The sequence below is a fragment of the Papio anubis genome, chromosome 17, assembly GCF_008728515.1.
Source record: "Papio anubis isolate 15944 chromosome 17, Panubis1.0, whole genome shotgun sequence".
NCBI lineage: Eukaryota > Metazoa > Chordata > Mammalia > Primates > Cercopithecidae > Papio > Papio anubis.
In genome coordinates, this window is record NC_044992.1 from 49,335,031 (window position 1) to 49,359,900 (window position 24,870).

The 24,870-nt window shown below is 55.3% G+C and overlaps 1 protein-coding gene across 2 annotated transcripts; it reads right to left on the reverse strand.

The window, feature by feature from the left end:
* Positions 1 to 1,359: 1,359 nt before the first annotated feature.
* Positions 1,360 to 24,313, reverse strand: KCNH4 (potassium voltage-gated channel subfamily H member 4). 2 transcript variants are annotated; one of them, XM_009190664.4, is made up of 16 exons: positions 23,890 to 24,311; positions 21,838 to 22,071; positions 21,377 to 21,523; positions 21,146 to 21,273; positions 19,112 to 19,355; positions 18,630 to 18,787; positions 14,806 to 15,013; positions 13,126 to 13,320; positions 12,498 to 12,697; positions 8,312 to 8,561; positions 7,465 to 7,709; positions 6,444 to 6,482; positions 5,921 to 6,273; positions 5,553 to 5,659; positions 4,578 to 4,651; positions 1,360 to 2,514 (listed from the first exon to the last, which is right to left on the reverse strand). In XM_009190664.4, the coding sequence occupies exons 1-16, from the start codon at positions 23,963 to 23,965 to the stop codon at positions 2,119 to 2,121; spliced, it is 3,054 nt and encodes a 1,017-aa protein (XP_009188928.1). In that variant the 5' UTR covers positions 23,966 to 24,311; the 3' UTR covers positions 1,360 to 2,118. The 2 variants fall into 2 exon arrangements, with proteins under 2 accessions (XP_009188928.1, XP_009188929.1); XM_009190665.4 differs by lacking the exon at positions 21,377 to 21,523 and having other exon boundaries at positions 23,890 to 24,313.
* Between the last annotated feature and the right edge of the window lie 557 nt (positions 24,314 to 24,870).

Below are 24,870 nucleotides of genomic sequence, written 5' to 3' on the forward strand. Positions count from 1 at the left end.
ACTCTGTCACCCAGGCTGGAGTGCAGTGGTGTGATCACTGCTCACTGCAGCTTCAACCTCCTGGGCTCAGGTGATCCTCCCACCTCAGCCTCCAGAGTAGCTGGGATCATAGGCACACACCACTACACCTGGCTAATCTTTTTATTTTTATAGAGATGGGTTGGGGGGGGGGGTGTCTTGCTATGTTCCCCACGCTGGTCTTGAACTCGTGGGTTCAAGTCATCCCCCCACCTCAGCTTCTGGAGTAGCTGGAACCACAGGCACTCACCACTACACCTGGCTTTTATTTATTTATTTATTTATTTTTGAGGCGGAGTTTCACTCTTGTTGCCCAGACTTGAGTGCAATGGCACGATCTCGGCTCACTGCAACCTCCGCCTCCTGGGTTCAAGGGATTCTCCTGTCTCAGCCTCCCGAGTAGCTGGGATTACAGACATGCACCACCATGCCCAGCTAATTTTTGTATTTTCAGTAGAGATGGGGTTTCTGCATGTTGGCCAGGCTGGTCTCAAACTCCCGACCTCAGGTGATCTGCCCGCCTTGGCCTCCCAAAAGTGCGGGGATTACAGGCATGAGCCACCACGCTGAGCCTACACCTAGCTAATTTTAAAAATACTTTTTTAGGCTGGGCATGGTGGCTCACACTTGTAATCCCAGCACTTTGGGAGGCTGAGGTGGGCGGATCATGAGGTCAGGAGGTCGAGACCATCCTGGCTAACACAGTGAAACCCCGTCTCTACTAAAAATACAAAAAATTAGCCGGGTGTGGTGGCGGGCGCCTATAGTCCCAGCCACTTGGGAGGCTGAGGAAGGAGAATGGCATGAACCCGGGATGTGGAGCTTGAAGTAAGCTGAGATTGTGCCACTGCACTCCAGCCTGGGCGACAGAGCGAGACTCCGTCTGAAAAAAAAAAACAAACATATATATATATCTCTTTATAGAGATCGGGTCTCATTATGTTGCTAAGGCAGATCTCAAACTCATGGGCTCAGGCGATCCTCCCACCTTGGCCTCCCAAAGGACTGGGATTACAGGCATGAGCCACTGTGCCCAGTGCTACTTTTTTTAAGAGAAACTGGAATATCTGTAGTCCTGTATAATCTCTTTTTTTTTTTTTTTTTTTTTGAGACAGAGTCTCGCTCTGTCGCCCAGGCTGGAGTGCAGTGGTGCGATCTTGGCTCACTGCAACCTCCGCCTCCTGGGTTCAAGTGATTCTCCTGCCTCAGCCTCCCGAGTAGCTGGGATTACAGGTGTGCACTACCACGCCCGGCTAATTTTGTATTTTTAGTAGAGATGGGGTTTCTGCATGTTGGTCAGGCTGGTCTTGAACTCCCGACCTCAGGTGATCCGCCCACCTCAGCCACCCAAAGTGCTAGGATTATAGGTGTGAGCCACCGCACCCGGCCCTATCTCATTTTTAATATTGGAACTAGCTCATATTTTGAAAATAATGCTGTGAGAGCCAAAGAGCACATATCTGGAGCCATCCGTTTGTTTCCTGTGTGGGCTGTGGGATGAGGTGAGCCTCTCCAGCCTGGGCTCATGGTGGGCGGCCTAAGAAATCGTGGGTTGCTCAAATTCCAAGCAGCATCTCAAACCTACCCCTCTCTAGGTAACATTGCTCTTAAGGTCTTCAGCAGAGACCCAGGGGCTGAGACAGAAGACCTCACAATATCACTAAGCTATCTTCAGGCAAAATCCTGCAACCTGTCTCTTGCTATAGACGCTAAGATCCTGCCTGGTCTTGCCTTCATGTCCTAGGCTGGAGCTGGGTCCCTTGCCCATCCCCTCTGCTCCCCCATCTCTACCTGCCTCCAGGTCCTGGGGAGAAAGTAGGATCTCATCTGCCCAGCCCAATGGGCACTGCGGTTCATCTCATGCCTGCTGGGTTCCACAGCCCTCAGGTGGCTCCCCTCACAGAGGGGGAAGTTGGGGAAGGCTTGGAAAAGGGAATAACGTCGGAGGTAACCACGCTTGGTTAAAAAGTCCAGAAATCCAGAGCCAACCAGGCCAGCTGGTGGCTGCTGACCCCAAGGCAGGAAGCCAAGGGGCCCAGGTCCTCCCTGAGTGGTGAGTGGCAATGCCCACCCCAGACAGGCCTGGGCCCTGGGCCAGGGTCAGTGGAACGTGTCTGACCTGGACTGGAAACTGTGCCTCATGAGGCTTGGGGTTGGGGGTGAGGCCTCTGGCACTGGAGAGGGTCCCAGAGGGTCAGGCTCTGAGGGGTAGGGGGGCAATATGGAAGGTCTCAAGTCCAGGGGCGCAGTCCCTGTCTCCATGGTCCCCACACTGGCTGGGCAGTGAACTTCAGCAAGCGTAGTATCCTGGAGGGTGGGTGATGGTCTGGACGCACAAGGAGAGAGGCCTGGTGGCCTCAGCTGTGGACAAGGAGGGTCTGGGGTCCAAGCGGAGCCTGCTGGGTGGCCTGGCGGACCCAGCCTGGCCTGCAGCAGGGCCATGATGTGCCGCAGCTCCCGGCTAAGCTGAGACACCTCCTGATTGAGACGAGAGATCTGTTGAAAACACATTGAGTTGTTTCACAGGCGCCACAGTAATAACCAGGTGCACCCCCCTCTCCAGTTTACAAAGCTCCTTCACAGTCACTTTCTGCTCATGGCCACCCTGGGAGAAAGGCAGGATGAGGGTTATTTTTGCCCAGATGGAAAATGCCCCAGTCTCTTTCCAGAAAGGATTTGGGGCAGCAGATATTGTATTCTTCCCCTACACACACACATGCGTGAGCTTTCCCAAGATGTGGAAAAATGTGCTCAAAGAGGCCACACATCTGTGAAGTGACAGCCTTATTCTCAGCTGATCCTATCGCAGGCTCAAGGGTCTCTATCTGTGCTTTTCAAACTTCAGTGAGTATAGAATCAACTTTTTAAAATGCACATTTCTGGGCCCCACCCCAGACATTCCCAATCCTAAGAGGCCCAGAAATCTGCACTCAATAGGTTGTCAGGTAGTTCTTTTTTTTTCTTTTCTTTTTTTTTTTTTTTTTTTGAGATGGAGGTTCACTCTGTTGCCCAGGCTGGAGTGCACTGGCACGATCTCGGCTTACTGCAACCTCCGTCTCCCAGGTTCAAGCGATTCTCCTGCCTCAGCCCCCCGAGTAGCTGGGACTATAGGCATGTGCCACCTCACCCGGCTAATTTTTTGTATTTTTAGTAGAAACGGGGTTTCACCGTGTTAGCCAGGATGGTCTCGATCCCCTGACCTCGTGATCCAACCACCTCAACCTCCCAAAGTGCTGGGATTACAGGCGTGAGCCACCCCACCCGGCCTATCAGGTAGTTCTGATAGATACTTGTTTGGGAACCACTTGGCCTAGAACTGAAGGATGCCCGAGGCCTTGAGTGGACTTGCCCTCAAGCTTGCTGAACAAGCACCAGCCCCGCCCAGGCCCCAGGGCCTGAACCAGCCCAGGCGCCGCCCCTCTGGGATGCCCCATGTTTATCAGAACACAGGGAAAGCCAGTTCCCAGGGACTGGGCCTGGTTGCTCTGTGGTGACAACTCTGAGATCCCTTGGGGAGGAGGCAGAGGCTGCGCCTCAGCATATAGGATCTAGGTTCTTCCTGGACAGGATTCAGATGTCTAGATCCAGGTCCCCCAGGCCTGAAGGCCTCTCAGCCTCCCTGTCCCCTGCCCCCGCATCTGCTTACACTCATTCCCCACTGCTGGGGTAAGGGAAAGAGGTGGGGCCTGGGCAAGAGAGAGTCCCACAGTGGTGGAGGGAGAAGAGATCCTCTTATCAGGCTGGGAAACCTGAGCCAGTCGGGGAGGAAGGGAACCAACTGGTACCGAGTGCCTATGACATGCCAGGGACTGGACCAGGCACATTTGCACTCTCATTGCATCCTCAAAACTCTGGGAAGCACATATTACTATTTCCCCATTTTCTTTTTTTTTTTTTTTTTTTTTTTTGAGACGGAGTCTCGCTCTGTCGCCCAGGCTGGAGTGCAGTGGCCGGATCTCAGCTCACTGCAAGCTCTGCCTCCCGGGTTCCCGCCATTCTCCTGCCTCAGCCTCCCGAGTAGCTGGGACTACAGGCGCCCGCCACCTCACCCGGCTAATTTTTTTTTTATTTTTTAGTAGAGACGGGGTTTCACCGTGTTAGCCAGGATGGTCTCGATCTCCTGACCTCGTGATCCGCCCGTCTCAGCCTCCCAAAGTGCTGGGATTACAGGCTTGAGCCACCGCGCCCGGCCTATTTCCCCATTTTCGATGAGGAAGTTTAAGTTCAGAGCAGCTGTGGGACTTGCCCAAGGTCATCTAGCTAGCATGAATTTTTTTTTTTTTTCTGAGACAGAGTCTTGCCCTGTCGCCCAGGCTGGAGTGCAATGGTGCGATTTTGGTTCACTGCAAACTCCGCTTCCCAGGTTCAAGCGATTCTCCTGCCTCAGCCTCCCAAGTAGCTGGGACTACAGGCATCTGGCTAATTTTTGTATTTTTAGTAGAGACAGGGTTTCATCATGTTGGCCAGGCTGGTCCCAAACTCCTGACCTCAAGTGAGCCACTGCGTCGGGCCTGAAATGCTGTTATATCAGGCGCATCTCTGAGCCAACCCCAACCCACCTCCTGGTTCAGCCGGCAAACCTTTTCCTTCACCTCCTCAGCCTCACTGGCCAATTCTGGGCTGGGCCTGGTCCCTGCAGGGTGAAGGGATGCAGGTGAGTTCATGGAGCATTAATACCTGAGCCTATAACTTGGGCTGGAACCCTCCTGTCATTGGGCAGGCGAAGAGCAGGGGGAGAAAAAGCTCTAGGGTCTGTGAGATGGGAAACCTAAACTCCTTAGCCTGGTTTTGAGGCCCCTGTGTAACTCTCCAGTCTCATCCCGCACCTCGCCCTATCTTGGTACGGAGCTTCTCTGTGGTGTCTAAACACAACATCCTCTGGTTTTCATGCCTTTCAAAGCTGTTTTTTTTTTTTTTTTGTCTGAGATGGAGTCTCACTCTGTTGCCCAGGGTGGAGTGCAGTGGTGTGCTGTCAGCTCACTGCAACCTCTGTCTCCCAGGTTCAAGCGATTCTCCTGCCTCAGCCTTCCGAGGAACTGGGATTACAGGTGTGCACCACCACACCTGACTAATTTTTGTATTTTCAGTAGAGATGGAGTTTCGCCATATTGGCCAGGCTGGTCTCGAACTCCTGACCTCAGGTGATCCACCCTCATCAGCCTCCCAAAGTGCTAGGATTACAGGCATGAGCCACCATGCCCAGCTCAATAACCGTTTTGCTCCATCCTTCAAGATCCCACCCTTTAAGCAGCAACCCAAGCATCCCCTCCTCTAGAAGAGAGTCCAGTGGGCACCTTCCTCTTCTACCAGAGTCCAGTTCTTGTCTGTCATGGTATTTAGCATCTGGAATTGTTTATCTGTATACAGAGGTGTCTCCCTGCTAGACTCACTCCAAGAGCATGGGCCAGGTCTGTTTTATCTCTGTATTCCCAGGATGGCACCTGGTACATGGTAGGCCCCTACTACATATGGGATGGATGGACAGGTGGATGGGCAGATGGATGACGGGGTTGAAGTCCACTGTTGGCCCTTACCTGTAGGGGGCACCTGGGAGCGGGGCCTTGGCGGCTCAGGCCTCCTGCTGAACCGGAATGAAGGGGCCTCAGCTGTGCTGCCAGAGTCCTCAATGCCATCCACTATCCTGGGGACAGGGTAGTGCTCATCAGCACCATGGGGTGAGGGTAAGGGCCAGAGCAGAGCAGACAGAGGGGAACTGGGGGCAGCAGTGCCAGGGGGCGGAGCAAGAGCGGCGGTCAAAGTGGGTTGGGGTTGCAGGCTGTGGTTGGAAGGGTGCGGTGGGCACACGGGCAGAGACAGGATGAAGCACTGTTTGGATAGAGCCCAGAGAAGGTTCTGGAAGCCAGTAGGGGTTTGGGGAAGGGAGGGGAGGCTAGCATCTCACCGGGGACTGAGATCCGGAGGTCCAAAGGTTCCCAGTGGGGGAATGAGAAGCTGAGGGGGCTTCCAGGCAGCAGAGCACCTGGGGGGGCTGTGAGGGGAGGCGCTGTGGCCCTGGCCAGCCAGGGCAGGGGACAGGGATGGGGATAAGGAAGGAGAGGAGACAAGGGCTGAGAATGGGGGCAGCTCCTCGCCCAAAAGGCTGACCAGGGAGCCCCGAGGCCGTGCTGGACTGAGGTTGGGCAGCAGGAGGGGCCGTCGGGGCCTGGGACCACCCCCAGGCTCCGTGCCACTCTCGGCCTCTGTGATGGATGGCAGCGTCTTGTCTGAGGAGGAGCCGAGGCTTTCTGAGCGGGGCTGCGGGCAGAGGGGGCAGCTGATGTCGCACGACAGTGACCACAGACCCCTTCATTAAGTAAGAGCCTTCACCGGCGGATGCAGCTCCCCATCCATGGAAAGGAGGACGCTGCTCCCCATCTCACCCTCTCCCCAGGGCAATTCAACCCCACCCAGGAAGTGGGTGTTACCTGGGAGAGGCGAGGGGATCGGGAAAAGCGGCTGAGGCCCTGTGGAGACATAGGAGAGTTCAAGCCGACTCCCGCCTCCCCGCGGCCAGAGCGCAGCCCCTCCCTGTCCCACCCAACAGTGTTATGGGGTTGAGAATGTGGGGTCTTTTGTGGAGCTGAGTCAGAAACTACAACTCTAACTCAAACAAACACTGCATAGCAAAGTGAGACTGAAAAGCAGCAAAAGACCAAGGCCCAAAGTGTAATGTACAGGCCTGGCCCAGAGCCTAAAACACAGTGGACTCAGGAGACATTTGGTGAGAGAAGAAGGGGAAGTCCCAGGCGATGATGCCCCGTCCAGAGAGGGGCTTGAAAGAGGAGCACATGAGGTGGTTGTTTCTAAAGGCAGGGTCGTGGCTGGGCATGGTGGCTTACGCCTGTAATCCCAGCACTTTGGGAGGGTGAGGCGGGCAGATCACCTGAGGTCAGGAGTTTGAGACCAGCCTGGCCAACATGGCGAAACCCTGTCTCTACTAAAAATACAAAAATTAGTCAGGCATGGTGTGCACACCTGTAATCCCAGCTACTTGGGAGACTGAGGCAGGAGAATCACTTGAACCCAGGAGGCGGAGGTTGCAGTGAGCCAAGATCGCGCCTCTGCACTCCAGGCTGGGTGACAGAGCGAGACTGTCACACACACACACACACACACACACACACACACACACACAAAAGAAGCAAAGGGAGGGTCCTTTGAAGGAGTCAGGAGTCTGGAGTGAGGCTGAGGGGTGGTCAGTGGAGATGGGGCAGTAGAGTTGGGAGTAGAAGGTGATGAGAGACGGCCAGGGGCCTGGGTGATGGCCAGTGTAGTGTCAGCAGGGTTGGAAGGTATGAAGCAGGTAAGGGGCAGTGGAGTAGGGTGCCTGGGCTTCAGGCATGATGTTTTTAGGGTGGAGGGAGGCTCATGGGACTCTCAGGCTGGGGAGGTCTGCTTTGGAGGAAGGGACTCTGGAAGGATGGCGGCCATCAGGGGTGTACATACACTGGTGTCAGAGCCCTGGCGCAGGTTGAAGGTGAGGTCCCGGGGCAGGCCAGCCCGGAAGGCAGCCCCATACTCAGGATAGAGCCTCAGGACCTCAGCCAGCCCTTGGCTGCTCAGCTGCTGCAGGCCACAGTAGGTCAGAGCTTTCACATCAGCACTGGTCTTCAGCACGAAGCTTGGGTCTGCTCCCAACCCAGCCTCCTGCCCCGGCTCAGGGATATCTGCTCCAATCAGGTCCCCCTTCCCTGTAGGTAAGGGATGGGGACAGTCAGCTGGGGCAGTGGGAACAAAAGGATATCAGCTGGAGGTGCTCAGTGGATTTGAGGGGTGGTCAGTGTGTTTGAAGGACGGTTGATGGTGGGCCAGTCAATGGGACTGGTGGAAATAACCAATGGAATTGGGAAAAGGTCAGTGGAGAATGACTGGTGAGGTTGGGAGACAGTCAGTGGGAGTGAGTAGGGCCAGAGGAATGATCGATGTAATTGGGTGATAAAAATCACAATGGCCGGAGGGATCAGGTCAGTTAGAGGGTAAAAGTGACTGGAGTTTAGGGTCAATGGGGTTGGGAAGTGGAACAATGGGAAAGGATCAGTTGAGCTGGGGGACAGTCACTGGGAGGGGTTGATGGGTTGAGGGATGCCTAAGGGGATTAGGGGATAATCAGAGGGGAATTGTCAAAAGGGAATGGTCATAGGGTGAAGGGACCGAGAGAGTATTCCTCAGCAGGAACTGTAGGTATCCACAAGGAGTATCCCATTCCCTAGAATCCTGGCCACTCCCAAGTCCTCGGCAGCGGGGAGTTGGGGGTGGTTCCGGGGTAGGTAATCAGGGGTGACGGGGTCCTTACCCAGGATGGCCAGCACCATGTTGTCTCGGAGCACCTCAAGTGAGCCGGAGCAGACATAGTAGTGTGCCTGCAGGGCATCCCCACGGCGCAACAGGTACTCGCCCGGAGCGCAGAACGAGGTCTTGATGTGCAGCGATAGGGCCCGCAGGCAGCCCCTGCTGGCTGCCCCGAACAGCGGCAGCTGCAAGATCTCCCGATTCAGGTGCATAGCAATGTCAGCTCTCAGCTCGTCTGGGAAGTCACGCAGTAACTGCATAAGGGGCATAGGTCATTCTGGCCATCCCCCTGCAGCTACTACTTGAGTCTACAAATGTGCTGAGCTGTCTTCAAAGAGAGAATTCCTCTTGCCCTTGCTTTGAAGTCACCCATTCCAGACCTTCAGTACAACCTCTGTGTCTAACGTCAATTTTGCTTGCTGCGTGAACCTTGAAACCCAATTTCAGGGGCAGAGACCAGGTCTTCTCCCATCAGTTCCCCGCTATGGCTACATAGCAGTCACTTAACCCCATCATTCAGGAGCTGTCTCTTGGGGGTCAGCCTTCAACTGGGAGTCAGGAGACCAGGAGTCAGCTTGGCTCCTAAGTCCCTGTGGACCTTGGGCAACCCATTTCCGCTCGCTGGGCCTCAAGATCCCAGTTTGTATCTCAGTCTGTAAAATGCAGAGTTGTTATTAGACCTTGGGCACTACCAATGACCTCTTAGGGCCACATTCCATGTTCACATCCTCATATGGAGCCCCTTGGCCACCCTGGCTTGTTGAACTCTCCCCTCAGCCCCCCTGGGCTCCCGTGAGGGGCTTCCTCCTGGTTCCTCCCACCTCTCCCATTGCTCACTTCCTCATTTCCTCCCAGGCTCCTCTTCCTCAGCCAACACCCCAGACTCTCACTTTCCACACTCTTCCTGCATCATGGCAACTGGCCCCATGGCTTCCCCACTACCTGATTGTCCTGAGCCCTAACTCTGAGTCCAGACCTGATTTCTTTTTTCTTTTTTCTTTCTTTTTTTTTTTTTTTGAGATGCAGTCTTGCTTTGTCACCCAGGCTGGAGTGCAGTTGCCGGATCTCGGCTCACTGCAAGCTCCGCCTCCCGGGTTTATGCCATTCTCCTGCCTCAGCCTACGGAGTAGCTAGGACTACAGGCGCCTGCCACCTCGCCCGGCTAGTTTTTTTGTGTTTTTTTTTAGTAGAGACGGGGTTTCACCGTGTTAGCCAGGATGGTCTCGATCTCCTGACCTCGTGATCCGCCCATCTCGGCCTCCCAAAGTGCTGTGATTACAGGCGTGAGCCACCGCGCCCGGCCTTTTCTTTTTTTTTGAGGCAGAGTCTCGCTCTGTTACCCAGGCTGGAGTGCAATGGCATGATCTCAGCTCACTGCAACCTCGGCCTCCCAGATTCAAGTGATTCTCCTGCCTCAGTCTTCTTTTTTTTTTTTTTTTTTTTTTTTTTTTGAGACGGAGTCTCGCTCTGTCGCCCAGGCTGGAGTGCAGTGGCCGGATCTCAGCTCACTGCAAGCTCCGCCTCCCGGGTTCACGCCATTCTCCCGCCTCAGCCTCCCGAGTAGCTGGGACCACAGGCGCCCGCCACCTCGCCCGGCTAATTTTTTGTATTTTTTAGTAGAGACGGGGTTTCACCGTGTTAGCCAGCATGGTCTCGATCTCCTGACCTCGTGATCCGCCCATCTCGGCCTCCCAAAGTGCTGGGATTACAGGCTTGAGCCACCGCGCCCGGCCTCTCCTGCCTCAGTCTTCTGAATAGGTGGGATTACAAGTGTGCACCACCACATCCAGCTAATTTTGTATTTTTAGTAGAGACAGGGTTTCACAGTGTTGGCCAGGCTGGTCTCAAACTCCCAGCCTCAGATGATCTGCCCACCTCAGCCTTCCAAAGTGCTGGGATTACAGGCTTGAGCACTGCACCCAGCCAAGAGCTGATTCCCATCCACCTACTGGGCAACCTCCCTCTGGACCTCCCCCAGGCACCATACCCTCCTCCTGGTCTGACCCGGGACTCTCACCTTCATCCCAAAGCCCCATCTTCCTCCTGTTACGCCTCCATCCCCACCCTTGGCCTAAGCCAGAAATCTGGGAGTCACTCTGAGCTCTTCTGCAACCAGCAGGAGATCACCACATCCCACAGATCCCATTCTCAGAGATACCTCACCAATCCATTCCCTCTGAGATCCCCACACCACTCCCCAGTGTAAACATTACGCAGGATAAAATCTAAATTCCAGGCCATCCCTGAGCTGGGCCTGCTGCTTCCCAGCCCATGTCGTGCCCTCCTGCCCTGCCTTCTCCCTCTGCAGCACTCACATGCCTGTTCCTGCAGGCTTACGGAGCCGCTTTCAGTTTCCTAAAGCACCCACTCTGCTCTTTTGTGCCATCACTTCTGGACCTGTGTCCCTATGACCCTTTCTACCAGGGATGGCCTTCCTATAGCAGGCTGATTTCCTTCTTGTCCTCTGTGATGTCCCTTCTTCTGTGCCACCTTCCTTGACTCCTCCCCGCCCAGGCACAACGAGGACCCAACGTCACCAACATCCCTCCTTTACAGCCCCATTCACCGCCACACTCTGTTCATCTGTCTGCCTCCCTCACCATTCTGGGTCTCCCTGAGGGCCAGGGCTGAGTGTCATCATCTCTAAGCTCCCTGTGCCCAGCACCAAGGCTGGCCCAAAGCAGGCACTCAGGAAATGTTGGCAGAAGGGAGAGTGGCATCAGCTGGGCCCTGAGCTCTTTCACTCCCATATTCAAGTGCAAAGAAACAAGAATTTGGCCGGCTGTGGTGGTGCACGCCTGTAATCCCAGCAAATTGGGAGGCTGAAGCAGGCGTATCAAGACGTCAAGGGCTCAAGACAAGCCTGACCAACATGGTGAAACCCCATATCTACTAAAAATACAAAAATCAGCCGAGTGTGGTGGCAGTTGCCTGTAATCCCAGATTCTCAGGAAGCTGAGGAAGGAGAATTCCTTGAACCTGGGAGGCAGAGGTTGCAGTGAGCCGAGATCACGCCACTGCACTCCAGCCTGGGCAACAGAGCAAGACTCCTTCTCAAAAAAAGAAAAAAAAAAAAGAAACAAGAATTTGTATTTTGGGTGAGTGTGTGCCCTTGTGAACAATACCTCACCCCTGGGGCCCTGTTTGCCTCCGTTTTATTTTATTTATTTATTTTTTATTTTTACTTTTATTTATTATTATTATTACTATTTTTGAGACGGAGTCTCGCTCTATCGCCCAGGCCGGATCTTGGCTCACTGCAAGCTCCGCCTCCCGGGTTCACGTCATTCTCCTACCTCAGCCTCCCGAGTGCCGGGACTACAGGCTCCCGCCACCATGCCCGGCTGATTTTTTGCATTTTTAGTAGAGACGCGGTTTCACCGTGTTAGCCAGGATGGTCTCGATCTCTTGACCTCGTGATCCACCCACCTCGGCCTCCCAAAGTGCTGGGATTACAGGCATGAGCCACCGCACCTGGCTATTTTTTATTTATATATATATATTTTTAGACAGAGTCTCACTCTGTCGCCCAAACTGGAGTGCAGTGGTGCAATCTCGGCTTACTGCAAGCTCCGCCTCCCGGGGTCACGCCATTCTTCTGCCTCAGCCTCCTGAGTAGCTGGGACTACAGGTACATGCCGCCATGCCCGGCTAATTTTTTGTATTTTTAGTAGAGACGGTTTCACCGTGTTAGCCAGGATGGCCTCGATCTCCTGACCTTGTGATCCGCCCGCCTCGGCCTCCCAAAGTGCTGGGATTACAGGCGTGAGCCACCGCGCCTGGCGCCTCCATTTTATTTTATTTTATTTTTTTGAGACAGAGTCTAGCTCTGTCACCCAGGCTGGAGTTCACTGGCATGATCTTGGCTCACTGCAGCCTCTGCCTCCCTGGTTCAAGTGATTCTCGTGCCTCAGCCTCCCGAGTAGCTGGGATTACAGGTGTGCACCACCACAGCTGATTAATTTTCATATTTTTAGCAGACAGGGTTTCACCCTGTTGCCCAGGCTGGTCTTCAACTCCTGACCTCAAGTGACCCACCCGCCTCAGCCTCCCAAAATGCTGGGATTACAGGTGTGAGCCGCCACACTCGGCCTGCCTCCATTTTAAGCCAGAGGGGCAGCGACCCCTTCCCCACGCCACTGCAGGGCCACGCGGAGGGTGAGGGCAAGACGGGAGACCCTGCGCACTACCTCGTTGGCGTCGATGCCGCTGTTGACGGCCCACGTGGTCTGGAAGTATTCGAGCATGCGCTGCTTGAGCGGCCGCGGCAGGCGGTGCACACTGATGAAGTCCTTGAGGTCCTTCATGCGGCTGTGGTAGAGCGAGCGGCGCGAGTACATGCGCTGGATGATGGCTGTCACGTTCCCGAACACCACAGCGTGCATCAGGGCTGGAGCAGCAACAGCGGGCTGGTCAGGACTGGCCACCCTCTGGCCACCTCCCCAGCTTCCAAACCCACCCTGTCCTGGCCAAGAGCCAGTGGGCTCCTGTGTGCCTACTAGGTGCCAGGCACTAGACTAGGGATGGGGAATAGGGAGTGGTCCAGAGATGGGTAACACCCCATGCTCCTCTCAGGCCTCCCCATCATTAGGTCATGAACCTGGGTTTCCCATCCCTGTTGCAAGAGGCCACGCCTGGTTGTGGCATCCCCAGGGCCAGCACATAGTGGGCACTCAGGAAACATCCATGAATGAATGCGTGACTGTCTGGACTTGGGTAGACACCTCGAGCAGATGCCTTGCCCTCTCTGGGCCTCAGTTTCCCCGTGCACGCTGGGCTTCGCAGGGCCCCACTGAGGCGTGGCAGGTCTGGCCTCACCGCCTATGAGCATCGTGCAGATGGAGAAGATCTTCTCGGCGTCGGTGTTGGCACACACGTTGCCAAAGCCTACGCTGGTAAGGCTGCTTAGAGTGAAGTACAGTGCCGCAATGTAGGCGCTGCGCCGCGATGGGCCGCCCACTGAGCCATTGACGTAGGGCACCTCCAGACGCTTGCCCAGCTCGTGCAACCAGCCTGCAGGGTGGACAGATGCAGGGAGCCCTGGCTGTGCCAGCGGTGGAGAATCAGGGTTCCCTGAGCCACCTGTGCTTGACCTTCGGCAAGTATTTATACACAGGTTGGCACAGGAACTGTGGGGAACGGTTTGGGCCTGTGCCTCCCCATGGTGCACTGGTTACAGTTGCAGTCCAAGGCCGCCAACTCACTATACTGCTGACTGTTCAAAGGCTCCTGAAACTTACTAATAGTTTATTGTGCACCTGCTGTATACAAAGTGTTGGGGAATTGACCCAGCCAAACACTCTCCCTGCCCTGGTGGAACCTATAGCCTGGAGGGGAAAGAGACATGACATAAATCATTACAGGTGGGGGGTGAGCTCCTGGAAGGAAAGTATTGTATAGGGTGTGTTAGGAATCCTAATAGGTTAGGGAAAGCCAACCCACTGGCAGCTGGGGGGTTCTGGACATGGTGCCTGGAAGGCATGCTCCTTGGGATGGGGCATTTTGATTGAGACACATGGAACCAAAGGAACATTGGTTCCAAGTGAGGCAGGGAACAGAAAATCCATCTAGGTGGAGAGGGAAGACAAAAGAGGGAGGATGCCAGAGAGGAAAACAATATGTTCCAGGCCCAGCGTGAGAAAGCAGTACGTCCTGGGTCCAGGGGAGAGGCTGGTGTGACTGCGGCGCAGGGAGCATGGGGGAACGGGAAGGCAGGTGGGGAGAGAGGGGACACAGGGCTGCCCAGGGTGTGCACTGAGTGTGGACTTCATTTGGAGGGCAGTGGGAAGCCACTGAAGGAATCCCAGCAGGAGTGTGGCAGGTCAACGTTGAATCCTAGAACCCATTTGGCTGTGGTGAGAAGAGTGGTTGTGGGAGGGACGAGAAGGGGGTTGGGAGATCAGCAGGGAGGCTATTGCACAGGCCTGGGTGAGAAAGGGAGGTGGAGTGGACTTGGAAGGGGAAGACAGGATGGAGAGAAAAGGTCAGATTCAAGGGACATTTGAGAGGTGGTATTGATGTGGTGGGCTAGGTGTGGGGTGAAGGAGCGGGAGGTGTCAGGGACCATGCCCAGGATCTGACAGGCCTTTCAGAGGGATTGCAAGGGCCTGGGACTGTCTCCTGGCCCATGGCTATGAAGCCTGGAGAAGGAGGGATTAATGGGGGCAAAGATGCCAGGCTCTTTCAGGGACTTTTCACGTGCTGCTCCTTCTGCCTGAAACACACCCCTCCACCATCAGTGTTTCCTGCATTGTACTTTGATCATGATCACTGGTCTTGTTCCCCTGCTAAGCTGTGAGTTCCCCCCACCAGCCCCCCAAAACAGAGCCCTTGTCTGCAAATCAATATCCCCATGCTTGATCCAGAAATAGCTCAACGCATGTTTGTTGGATGGATAGAGGAATGTGGGATGAGGGGTGTGGGTACTGGTGGAGGCATCAGCTTGGGGATGGGACAGGTGGACAGGTGGTCTGTGAAAGTCTGGGGTCGGTGGCTCACCAATGTCCCAGAGCAGCGGGTCATTGGCCTCCATCTCTCGGCGCCCGATGACGTACCAGATGCAGGCCATCCAGTGGGCAAGGAGCGCAAAGACCGACATGAGCAGCGTGAGCACCACAGCACTGCACTGAGAGTACCGCTCCAGCTTCTGCAGCAGCCGCAGCAGCCGCAGCAGCCGCACTGTCTTCAGCAGGTGCACCAGCGAGGTCTGCGGGAGGGTGGCGGGGGAGGCTGTCAGCAGGCATACCTCCTCCGAGCCCTCAGTCCCCTCCCAGGGCCTTCCCACCAGACACCCTGGAGCCAGCGGAGGCCGCAACAGGAAAGACATCATTGCCGTCCTGAGAAAGTGGCCAGAGAATGCAGCAGGAAGGGAATAATAACAATAAAACAAACAGTGGCTAATGCTTAGTAATTATTTTCTTTTTTTTTCTTTTCTTTTTCTTTCTTTCTCTCTCTTTTTTTTTTTTTTTTTTTTTTTGAGACAGAGTCTCACTCTGTAGCCAGGCTGGAGTGCAGTGGCGCCATTTCAGCTCACTGCAACCTCTGTCTCCCGGGTTCAAGCAATTCAAGGCTGCCTCAGCCTCCCTCCCCAGCTAATTTTTGTATTTTTAGTAGAGATGGGGTTTCACTACGTTGGCCAGGATGGTCTCGATCTCCTGACCCCGTGATCCACCCTCCTTGGCCTCCCAAAGTGCTGGGATTACAAGGGTGAGCCACTGTGCCTGGCCTTAGTAAGTACATTCTATGTGCTTAGCCAGGCACTGTGCTAAGCATTTGTAATTCTTATTTAACAATACACACACATACACACACACACACAAAATTATACCTTTAGTTCAATTATCATCATCATTCCCAATTTGCAGATGAATGAACTAAGGCTCAGAGAGGCTAATGACTTGTTCAAGGTCACAGACCAAAGACATGATAGAGCTGGCACTCAGGGTGGGCATCTGGGCTAATTGACACCACAGTCCACCTTGTGCTCTAGGGCCACTAAGCACTGGGAGATGGTAGGGGAGCCAGCCCTGGTCAGTGTCAGGGGATAGGCAATGGTCTCTGCAGAGCCCCAGTAGCGACGGCAGCAATTGTGATGGGGACCACCCTTCAAGACATGGAGAAGCATAGTGGAGTGGGGACAGGCAAGGACTTGAGGGCTGGGGGAGGTTTATGGACACTTCCTCTTGCGGATCAGCTGCAGATGAAGAGTCAAGCAGAAGAGTTGAGGGGGCAGGAGAGCAGGCACTGAGGGAGCCTGGGCTGTGCTAGGGGTTGACGGAGATAATGGTACCTAGTAAGTGTCCCATATTCACTAATATTACCCCAAGTACCATCTGCATTGTGGTTATCAATATTGATCAGCCCTTCAATCTTGGAGATGGGGAGGGCTTATCTTCTGGGTGGGAGCAGCATGGCAGCTAGGACTGGAAGCTCTGGGGCAGTGCCTGGGGAATCTGGAATGAAAGCCCCTCACTGCCCCTTCCTGGGCCTCCAGGAACAATTCCCATAGCCCTGGTCCTACACTGCTTCTGTACCATCTCGTGCAATTTTTCTCTAATTTTAGGTGAAGGAACTGGAAAGGAGGTGGCTCTGATTCCTCCACATGGACCCTCACCAGGGTTTAATGCCTACCCCCAGCTCCCACAGCACTTGACTGCAAGCTTGAGTTCTTCAGGGCTTCCCTCAGTCAACTGCCCTTGGGCCCCACTCTCTTGGGGATACTCCTCTCATTCTCCTTGGACTAGAATATCCAGGCCTGGCTCCTTCAAGTCTGCAGCTCTGCCAGTGCCTGTTCATCTTCTGTCTCTGTCCTACCTCTCTCTGGCCCCCAGTGGTATTCCTCATCTCATCAGACCATCCACTCAGGGGCCCTGGTTACCTGGGAAGCAAGGTGGTATGTTGGAAAAAATACTAGACTGGAAGTTTAGAGAACTGATTCTTTCTTTTTTTTTTTTTTTTTTTTTTTTTTTTTGAGACGGAGTCTCTGTCGCCCAGGCTAGAGTCCAGCGGCGCGATCTCGGCTCACTGCAAGCTCCGCCTCCTGGGTTCACGCCATTCTCCTGCCTCAGCCTCCTGAGTGGCTGGGACTACAGGCACCCACCACCATGCCCGGCTAATTTTTTGTATTTTTAGTGGAGACGGGGCTTCACCGTGTTAGCCAGGATGGTCTCGATCTCCTGACCTCGTAATCTGCCCGCCTCGGCCTCCCAAAGTGCTGGGATTACAGGTGTGATCCACTGCGTCTGGCCAAGCTAGAGTGCAGTGGAGCTATCTGGGCTCACTGCAACCTCTGCCTCTGGGACTCAAGCGATTCTTATGCCTCAGCCTCCCGAGTGGCTGGGACTACAGGTACACGCCACCACATCCGGCTAATTTTTTGTGTTTTAGTAGAGACAGGGTTTCACCTGTTGCCCAGGGTGGAGAGACCTGGTTCTAATCTCCTGCCTGCCCCTGCTAGCTATGTGACCTTCAGCAAGTCACTGAACCTCTCTGAGCCTCTGCACCTACCTCTGAAAAAGGATAAGGATCTGCCCTGAAGGGTCCCTGTGGGGCTCCCATGTGATGATGTGTGTGCAAGAATGTAGTGAACTGTAACGTGCTCCCAAAGGGACCTGAGAGGAGGGGCAGGGGGCTCTCTGCAGTCTCCCACCCCCCAGCTGATGGTGCCTAGTGGGCATAGAGGGGTGGGCGCACTCCTGGGGAGGGGTGGGGAGATCTTCTCAGAATGGTCAGAGCCTCGAGGCAGACGTACACACATGCACGTGTGTAGGAGCGTGCACACACGTGTGCACAGCCAGGAGAGGAGGCCCACAGCCCGTTGGCGGCTAGTTAAATTCGGCTGCGTGTAGGTGGTTTCCTGCTATAGCTGAGTGCAGGGAGAGAGCACACAAGGAAACTGCTCCCCACTTCCCCGCCCCACACCCAAGGGGGCCTGGGGACACAGGGTAGCACTGCCCCACCCTGGACTTGAGAAGACCTACTATCTGCTGGCTGGGGCTACAGATGACCACTCAGGGCACCTCCAGAGTGTCCCCAGGGATCTGTGAGGACTCAGGTCCTGGCATTCTTTGCCTCTGAATTCACCCACAGCCTCTACCTTCTTGTCTAGGTTTACTATGCTCCCCCAAATGCTTGCTGTCCTCATCTCCTGCCGGCTAAATCCTACTCACCCTTTAAGGTCTAGCTATACTCCCGCCTCCCTCAGGAAACCTTCCCAGACCCCTCCAGCCTCTGCCCAGCAAGTACGCTTTTGCTTCCCAGGTGCTGGCCAGACTTCAGATCATTTTAACACACACTCATGTTCCAGCCTGGAACTCCAAGGTCAGCCCAAACCCTCAGTAGCATACCCGGGCCCCATCTTCCACCCCCATTCACCTCTTCTGTCCCTGCTGTGCTCTGCAGTATTCCTGCCCCCTCACCAGTTTAGTTGTTTAGAGGCTGAATCCTTGTTCCCTTTCCCCACAGTGGCCATGCCCCACACAGTGCTTTGCAGACAGCTAAATGCTCATCAGTTGTTTGTTAAATAAAAAAGTGAAAAGTACCACTCATTTGGCATCAGACCAATGCCGCCTTGGTAGCCATAGTTAGCTTTTCATTTGTCTCAGCTTCCCTCAAAGATTGTGAGCTGAGCTCCCCAGGATCATAGACCCTCCGGGATCCTCCCGGTACCTAGCGCACGGCTATGCCCAGAGCAGGTGCCTGATAAATATCTACAGATGGATTGATGGGAAGCGGCATATCTGGGTTTGGGATCAGTCCCTTCCTGGAAGATGCTGTGCTGAAGTTGGGAGGTTGGACTGGATGGTGGGATGGAGGTCACTCACCACGGTGATGTTGAAGACGTAAAGCAGATCAAAGGGCAGAGCAGCAATAAGATCGACGAAGAACCAGGTGGCCAGGTAGTGGAGGCCAATGGAACGAGGAGCAGAGATTACCTGGCCAGACTGGGACACATAGGTGGTGCGGAAGTTCAGGATGATATCTGGGGGTGCAAGAGGCTATTACTGGGGGGCCTTGGCCAAGGGATCAAAAAACCAAAAAAAGCTGGGAACAAGCTTTGGAGACCCAGACTGGAGGAGGAGGCAGGCATGGAGAGATAGATTGGGCTTCTGGCTGGTCCTTAGGGAAGACAGGTCACAAGGCTGAAGGCTGCAGGAAGCAGGACACATGGGCCATTGGGACTTAAAGATGCAGGAAGGGAGGGGCTCTGAATGCCTGGGTCATGCGGGCCCCAGGAGTGGGTGAGGCTTGGCCAAGTGGATTCCCCCAGCCAACCCGCCAGGGTGGGTGAGGCAGAGGCTCTGACCCAGGATGAAGAGCATCTCCACGGCGATGTCGCTGACAAGGGTGTGTCGCGAAGTGATGGGGGTGTCATCGTCACCCGAGAAACAGACGTTGTAGGGGACGGTGACCGCAACGTAGAAGGTAGCAAGGAGGATAAGGCCGTCCCAGATGGCCTTGGGGACGCTGTAGTGGAGGAGGAGGCAGCGAGACCCCCCCACGGAGGCCACCTTGTACTCGGGCACTGATGGCTTTGGCTCAAACACGTTCTAAGGGGAGAGGGGTGGCGATTGGGGACACTTGAGGGAAAGAGGAGCCAAGATGGAAGGTGGGAAAGGCAGGGGATGGGGAAAGGGGGCAGGTGGACACTGCAAAGGCACTTTCGACCATGAATGAAAGGAGATAGAAGGCCAGGAGAGGGGCATAGAGGCTGACACCTGACATTCTCTTCTCCTGCCAAGTACTTCCCAGGCCCCCCTCCTTTCTTTCTTTTTTTTTTTTCTGAGATGGGGTCTTGCTCTTTGCCCAGGTTGGAGTGCAGTGGCGCAATCTCGGCTCACTGCAACCTCTGCCTCCCGGGTTCAAGCAATTCTCCTGCCACAGCCTCCTGAATAGCTGGGACTACAGGAGCATGCCACCACACCTGACTACTTTTTGTATTTTTAGTAGAGACAGGTTTTCGCCATGTTGACCAGGCTGGTCTCAAACTCCTGATCTCAGGTGATCCACCCACCTCAGCCTCCCAAAGTGCTAGGATTACAGGCATGAGCCACTGTGCACGGCCCGAGGCCCCTGTTTGAACCAATCATGGCTTGTCAGGGGTATTTATAAGGCTTGACACTCACCCAACTTGATTTTAAACTTTTTAAGTTTAGAGACAAGGTCTCCCTCTGTGCCCAGGCTGGAGTGCAGTGGTACCATCATAACTTACTGCAGCCTTAAACTCCTGGGCTCAAGCGATCCTCCTGCCTCAGGCTCCAGAGTAGCTGGAGCCACAGGCATGCACTACCATAACCAGATACTTTTTTTTTTTTTGAGACAGTTTCACTCTTGTTGCCCAGGCTGGAGTGCAATGGCGTGATCTCGGCTCACCGCAACCTCTGGCTCCCGGGTCCAAGTGATTCTCCTGCCTCAGTCTTCCGAGTAGCTGGGATTACAGGCATGTGCCACCACACCCGGCTAACTTTGTATTTTTAGTAGAGATGGGGTTTCTCCATGTTGGTCAGGCTGGTCTTGAACTCCTGACCTCAGGTGATCTGACTGCCTCAGGCTCCCAAAGTGCTGGGATTACAGGCGTCAGCCACTGTGCCTGGCCTCCAGATAATTTTTAATTTTTTTTTTTTTTTTTTTAGAGAAGGGGTCTCACTATGTTGTCCAGGCTGGTCTAGAACTCCTGGCCTCAAGCAATCCGCCTGCCCTGGCCTCCCAAAGTGCTGGGATTACAAGCATGAGCCACTGTGCCTGGCCCAACACTCATCCTACTTGAGAAGAAGACTATGACAAATCGGCACACGCCCTAGCTTGAGGGATCACAAACTTCTCCCTTAAGTTCCTCTTGGATTCTGGGGGCCCAGTGGGGGCTGGGCATATCCCAGCAGGGAGCAGAGGCTGGCATAGCCCACCGCATTCCCTGTATCCCTAACAGAGGGTTGGGGACTCAATCCCCTGGCTTGGTCAGGATCCTAAGAGGTGGTACACAGGTCTAGATGCCAGACCTGCAATGAGGGCTTTCTCCCTAGAACTATAGCAGCTTGCGATTTCACCACCCATGGTATAACCCTATCATCCCCGGGCAGGTGAGGTCATTGCTGCTGGAGCAATGTGACATCATCAGAGCAAAGTAATGTCAATCACCTCAGGGAGTGAGGGAGTGAAGGATAGAAGGATGTGAGGGGAGGATATAGGATGGAGCAGAGAGTAGTGTATGGGAAATGGGTGGGCAGAGGAGCAAGCCAAGGAGGGACACCAGACAAACAGGGAAGCAGGGAGACAGTGGCAGGGGTGCCTCAGAATCAAGGCTGGAGGACTTGGGAGATGTTGGGTTGGGGGTGGGACTCACATTATTGGCCTTCATGCCTCCCTGGCCCCGGCGGCCAAAGTGGCCGGTCAGTCGGTGTAGGACAGTACGGCTCCGTCTTCTGGCAGACCGAAATTTCCAGGTGGCTCCCCTTCTACCAAGGGAGTTTTCTGTTGGGAAGAAAGGTGCAGAGATATGTTGGGGCACATCCCATGCGGCTGGGTGGGCGAGGGCTTCTGACCATTCACACTGCCCATCCAGACTTGCCGTTACCATGATTACTGTCCCTGCGGCCTCCTTGGGGGCCAAGTCCTGGGCTTCCACTCTGAGTGATATCCTTGAAGGAAAAGAGGAACAGCACGACCTCCCCCATCTCATTCTTGATGGGCATCATGTCCAGGAGGCACCAAAAGGCCGAGCCTGTAGGCATGGAGAGAGGGAGGGAGGAGCATGGGCAGCCCCGTGGCATGCCTTTCTCCTCATCCCCCTCATCCTCCTATACATAGTTAAGAGCTTGGCAAAGCAAGAGCCGAAAGGAACCTCAGAGATTCTGTCAGCCGTCTCCTTCATCTTTCAGATAGGGGAACCCAGGACCAGAGAGGTCAGGGATATGCGCCATCACAGTCAGCTTGTGGCAGTGTGGGGACAAGCACTCAGACTCCTACTGTGCCCAGTGCCCTCTGGATAAGGCTAGAGGTCTAGGCAGGGCTGCAGGGTGGGGTGGGCCCCCTCACCATCCTTGCGGTAGAAGCAGATTTCAGTGCGGTGCTCCTGGTGGCCCTCCAGGGCTTTGTGCAGACGCTGCAGGGCTGGCTCACTGGTCTCTGGGCCATAGAGGAAACGGCAGCTGCAGGTCTTCTGCATGACTTCAGTGCGACCGTAGCCCGTGAGCTCGCAGAAGCCGTCAGAGCAGTAGACGATGGGAAAGCCCCGTGGGCCCTGTGCGTTGGCTAGCAGGAAGTTGCTGTCTGTGGGAAGAAGAGGTCAAGGTCAGGTCAAGGCTGGGAGGCGAGCTAGCTTCCAGGTGGACAGCACCTCCCTTAAGTTGGGGTTAGAAGTCACAGAGCCAGAAGCTTCCCAGGTCTCCATGTTGCTCCTGACCCCACTTTGGGATTTTCTGAATTGAGAATAGGAGAAGGTAGAGCAAAGAGACAAGAACTTAAGACAGGACTTAAGCAGGGTCTAATGGGGAGTTGGAGAAGGACCCCAGGAGGTCATGCCATCCACCCCCCTGCCTTCCAACTGGTGAGCGGTCACTGTAGAAGGCAGCATAGCATGGTGAGTAAGAGCCTGGGCTCCTGCAACCCTCCACTGCCACTTACTGACTGTGTGACTTTGGGCAAGTTGATGACCTCTTCTGTGCCTGAGCTTTCCTTATTTGCAAAGTTGGGTATCATAGGCCTTCCTCACATGGTCGTTGTGAGAGTTACATGAGCTAACTTGGGGAGAACAAGTCCTAGCACATAGTAAGTGCTACTCTGAGAAGGTGAAATTGTTCCCCCACATTCGCTCGGCTTTCTTCCTATTATAGAGTAAGCAGGGCAGAGTTTCTGATGACACCACACCCATTTTATTGATAGGAAACCAAAAGGCAGAGATTATCCAAACTCACAGATCTCCTTAGTGTGGGGGCAGACAGTGATGAGTGGTGTCCTCTTTCCCTGCCTTCCAGGAAAGGTCCACTTTTTAGCATTCTTGTAGCTGCTTTCAGGGGAACTGCCCCAGTGCTCAAAGTCTAACGGGAGAGGGCATTGAGCATATAGCTCCAGCACCCTCCAGCAGCAGAACCCGAGCTGTCTTCCTCCAGCTCCAATGCGGGGGAGGCCAGGGGTCTCCTGTGGGCCATTCAGGGACAGAGACTCAGCTAAGAGATGGGGCCTGTGACACAACCAGTCCTTGTACTCTAGGAGGGATGACTGTCTGGGGGCAGGGAGGCTAATGGGGACACTGAAGGTGCCTGGGAGGCACTGGGCTCTGGGCACTGCCTCCTTCTTCCATCCCAGGGCCTGTTGCCCCGGTGATGGGCGCTATGGAAACAAGGGGGGGGAAGCGGGTAGGGCCCCGCGGCTCAGTTTCCGCCCTCGAGTACCGCTCCCTCACCCTCCAGATCCCGGCCAGGGTTCCCGAGGGAATGGCAGGGTTGGGGGAGGTGAGGACGGGGAATCTCTGGGCTCCAGAGTGGGAAGAGGGAATGGCGGGAGAAGAGGCGGGGAAGGAGTGATGCGGCTGTCCAAGGTGCTGAACCTGAAACCCAAGCTGCGTTGGGCGAGCCGGGAGTTCCTACCATCGCACAGACCGCTCCCCTCCTCCTGCCTCACCCACCTTAGACACTGACGCCCCACGATTTGGGGGCGCGCTACGTCAATCCAAACTAGGTCCTGCTGAAGTCTGATCTTTTCTCCTTTTTTTCTGGAGGTAGTGGGAGCTGGAGTCCCCAGAACGCCCGGCCACTTTGTCCCACTTCTGTGTCTCGGATACCCCCATACACGCCCCCAGCACAGCTCTGCCCGAGAGTGGGCGGCTCCCAAGGCCCCTCCTCCGCTTTGCCGCACAAAGAGCCTCTTCTGCCTCTAGTCACACCCCCTAACCTTGGACCCCGTGCTCTCAGCCCTTTCCCCTCCTCCCCTCGCAGGGCACTCCCCGCCCTGTTCCTGCACCGCGGCTTTGGGAGTTCCTAGACCCTTAACTCTAGCCTCGGGTCTCACCACGTCCAGGAGACCCGAGACGGCCTCGAGGAGACTTGGCCCCCAGCTTGAACCCCAAGCCCCGACCTCCGTCCCACTCACGCGTTCCGTCAAAACGGGTGGCGATGGTGTCCAGGAAGGTGTTTTGCGGGGCCAGCAACCCCTTCATGACCGGCATGGCCCCGGGGCGTGGGTTCAAGGCGCGGCGCTGGGTAGCTTTCAGCGCGGCCGGGCCGGAGGGGGCACGCTGCCGGAGGGGCCGGGGCGCCCCATGCGCCCGCCTGCCTCCTCCCCTCCCTCTTACTGCCGCTGCCGCTGTGGCCGCCTCTGCTCCGAACCCCGTAGCTCTCGGCTCCGCTCAGCGCCGCTTCGGCCCCCCCCACCTCCCCACGGGCCAGGTTCTTCCCCTCGGGTTCGGCCCGCACCCGCCACGTGGCCCCAACGGGGAGGGGCCGCTAGCGACACCTGCACCCCTCTGGGCAGCCCTCCTCCCAGAGGGGAGCGGCCCACGCGTGTCTCTCGGGGAGAGAATTCGGGGCACGCCCACCGGGAGGGGAGGCCTGAAATGATGGGCGGGTCTTGCATAACAGACTCGCCCTCTTCCAGGGTGGCCACGCCCCCACACGTGGTTCCCTGGCTGCTCCCTGTGGCTCCACCTCGCGGGTTTTCCCGCGCGCCGTCCACGCTAGGCTGGTGTCTGGTTCACAGTGCCGCCTGCTGGAGTTGAGATATTTCGCAGCACCCCCAGGCCAGTAGCTCCAGTGTGAGATAGCAAGGGTTAAGAGGCTAGTTTGCTGGTAGAGAATGGATGATGAGAAGGCTTGAAACCCCAACTCTAGAAAGCACCACCAACTCTTGCCTCCTTCCTCAGTTTTCCCAAGACACCCTGGCGAACTCTGCCTACTGAGCACACAGCATGGTGGAATGAAAAGAGCTTTGGTGGGCCGGACGCGGTGGCTCACGCCTGTAATCCCAGCACTTTGGGAGGCCGAGACGGGCGGATCACAAGGTCGGGAGATCGAGACCACGGTGAAACCTCGTCTCTACTAAAAAATACAAAAAATTAGCCGGGCGCGGTTGTGG

Bases quoted from the DNA above. Each gene is read 5' to 3' on its own strand.
- KCNH4 (XM_009190664.4), bottom strand. From the start codon at position 23,965: ATGCCGGTCATGAAGGGGTTGCTGGCCCCGCAAAACACCTTCCTGGAC. The intron at 13,321-14,805 runs GTGAGCCACCGA...TCCACCCTGCAG, and splicing joins CCCGCTGCTCTGGGACATTG to GCTGGTTGCACGAGCTGGGC. The intron at 2,515-4,577 runs GTGGGTTGGGGT...TGTTTTCAACAG, and splicing joins TTTGCCGGCTGAACCAGGAG to ATCTCTCGTCTCAATCAGGA.